The sequence below is a fragment of the Euprymna scolopes genome, chromosome 42, assembly GCF_053919585.1.
Source record: "Euprymna scolopes isolate OS-2025 chromosome 42, ASM5391958v1, whole genome shotgun sequence".
Taxonomy (NCBI): domain Eukaryota; kingdom Metazoa; phylum Mollusca; class Cephalopoda; order Sepiida; family Sepiolidae; genus Euprymna; species Euprymna scolopes.
In genome coordinates, this window is record NC_136523.1 from 8,177,510 (window position 1) to 8,180,009 (window position 2,500).

Sequence of the window (2,500 nt, forward strand, 5' to 3'; positions counted from 1 at the left end):
AGGCTTATGCGCGGATTCTGTGGTTGCTTCTTGTTTTTATATATGTTGAGGATGAAACGCAGAATATTCAGTGTAGCTTAATCGCCATATATATTTTATAAATTACAAACTAGCTCTACCTACGTATTGAGCACTTTTGAAGTATTTTCGTATATTAAATTTATGTGAGTAAATGAAGTAGTTATATATATATATATATATATATATATATATATATATATATATATATAAAGAGAGAGAGAGAGAGAGAGAGAGGCAGTTCATCGAGAAAGAGGAAGACCATATGATCATCCTAGGGAGTTTGTTTATAGTGAAGGTGGTTTGCAGAGAACCAGCCTCAGCCTCACTCTATCGTTCCAGCCTGATCCAGTGACAGGACAAAGTCGAAACAGCTGGAGACCATATGGGATGCAGAAGGTACCGGAAGTGCCGATATTCTAAGAGCGATTAATATTCCCAAATGGCCATCCATCTGGTACTGACCAGGCTCAACTTCAGTAATCTAATGAAAACCGTCAATGCGATTATGTCGTATAATATATATTGACCCCTAAAAACAATTCATATTGTAAATAATAATTTCCTATATTTTGTTAGAAGCGCTGCTGAAAAAGAATATGGTAGGCTTGTGTGTTTTGTATAGGTTTTTGGAAGGTATGTATTAGTGATGGGACGATTTCAATATTTTTCCCAATTCCGATACAATTACCGATTCCGATTCTTTATAAGTCTCTAAATATTTTACTATAAAATTGTTATTTTGTCCCGATTACTGTAAGAAAACATCGTAAATGCGCATGTATTTTCTCAAACGTAAAAAACACACTTGATTTTGGTCTTACTGGAAGTTTAAATCAATAAATGTTTTTTATTTTATTATTACCCCATGCAGTGGAAGACGTTTTATAAAAACAAAATCAAATAAAATTGATAATTAAAGGAATCGGTTTTGGCATCGGAAAAAGGCTCAACTTTTTTCCGATACCCCAAAAAGCTCCGATTTTTTTCGATTCCCGATTCCGATTAATCGTCCCAACATTAATATATATATATATATATATATATATATATATATATATATATATATATATATATATATATATATATATATATATAAACAAAATCAATAAAATAGAGAATTAAAGGAATCGATTTTGGCATCGGAAAAAAAGGCTCAACTTTTTCCGATTCCGATACGGATTCCGATACCCCAAAAAGCTCCGATTTTTTTCGATACCCGATTCCGATTAATCGTCCCAACATTAATATATATATGTATATATATATATATATATATATATATATATATATATATATATATATAAACAAAATCAATAAAATAGATAATTAAAGGAATCGATTTTGGCATCGGAAAAAAAGGCTCAACTTTTTCCGATTCCGATACGGATTCCGATGCCCCAAAAAGCTCCGATTTTTTTCGATTCCCGATTCCGATCCCGATTAGTCGCCCCAACTTTAATATATATATATATATATATATATATATATATATATATATATATATATATATATATGAAATTTGACTTACCTTGTAAATATCGTACGAGAACACATACCGTCTCTCCAAAAATAAAAGTCTTTAGAAGTGCTGGTATCAACGTAAAAGGCATACAAAAGACTGCCAAAAGCAGGTCGCTGATGGACAAGTTGAGCAGAAAAACATTTGTGACTGTCCGCATCTTTTTGTTCTGTATCAAGGTTACTATGACGAGGCTGTTGCCTGTTACGGCGAGAAAAAGAATGAGGATGCAGAAAGGAAGTCGAATGTCGTCGCTCCAATTGACGTTTCGGTCGGATCCCCGACCTGTGACGGCCTCGTTGAGGGTACTGCTGGCAAGGCTTGTTGTCGTTGGCAAAAAGGCACCATCTGATCGCGGATGTAACTGCCGGGCAGTCGATGTGGTTGTCGTGCTAGTTGCGCTCGTGGCATTTAGAGCGAAATGCAAAAGACTAGTGCTTGTAGGACTCAGGCTGGAACTGAAACCAGAAGAACTTGCGAAGGTCTCCATTTTGATTCGATTTCTATTTTATTTAGAACATTAATATTATGGATCTTTTTTTAATTATTATTTTTTTTTATTAAATTGCTTATAATAGCTTATTTAAGAGTGTTCTTATTTTTTTAATTTTTTGTGTATTTTCTTTTGTTTTTATTATTTAGTTGTATACTTTTTGTTTCTTTTTTCATGTTTATTTGACACGTATTTTCTTTTTGTGAGCAAAACAACAAATTATGAATTTGTTGGAAAATAAAAGAAAAACATAGAAATAGTTGTTTTTTGTTTTGTTTTTTTTTAAATCTTTGTTGCTGTTGCTTCTTGCAGCTTGCTCGTAATAAAATAATCTAATATATAGTTTTCTTTTTGATATATATATATCCCTCTTTTATTTGAAAATTTGTAGAACCTGTAGTTCCTGTTTGATTATTAGAAATAAAGCGCAATTCCAGCACTAAGTTGTATAATCCGTTTCATACTGC

The 2,500-nt window shown here is 32.2% G+C and overlaps 1 protein-coding gene across 2 annotated transcripts in view; it reads right to left on the minus strand.

Moving 5' to 3' along the window:
• The window catches only part of LOC145266921 (cholecystokinin receptor type A-like), a 329,082-nt gene that overhangs the window by 325,324 nt on the left and 1,258 nt on the right, over positions 1-2,500 (minus strand). For both annotated transcript variants that reach the window (XM_080122716.1, XM_080122717.1), the window contains exon 1: positions 1,550-2,500. This exon is cut by the window's right edge. In XM_080122716.1, the coding sequence (XP_079978842.1) occupies positions 1,550-2,030 (481 nt within the window). In that variant the 5' untranslated portion in view covers positions 2,031-2,500. The remainder of the gene's footprint in view (positions 1-1,549) is intronic.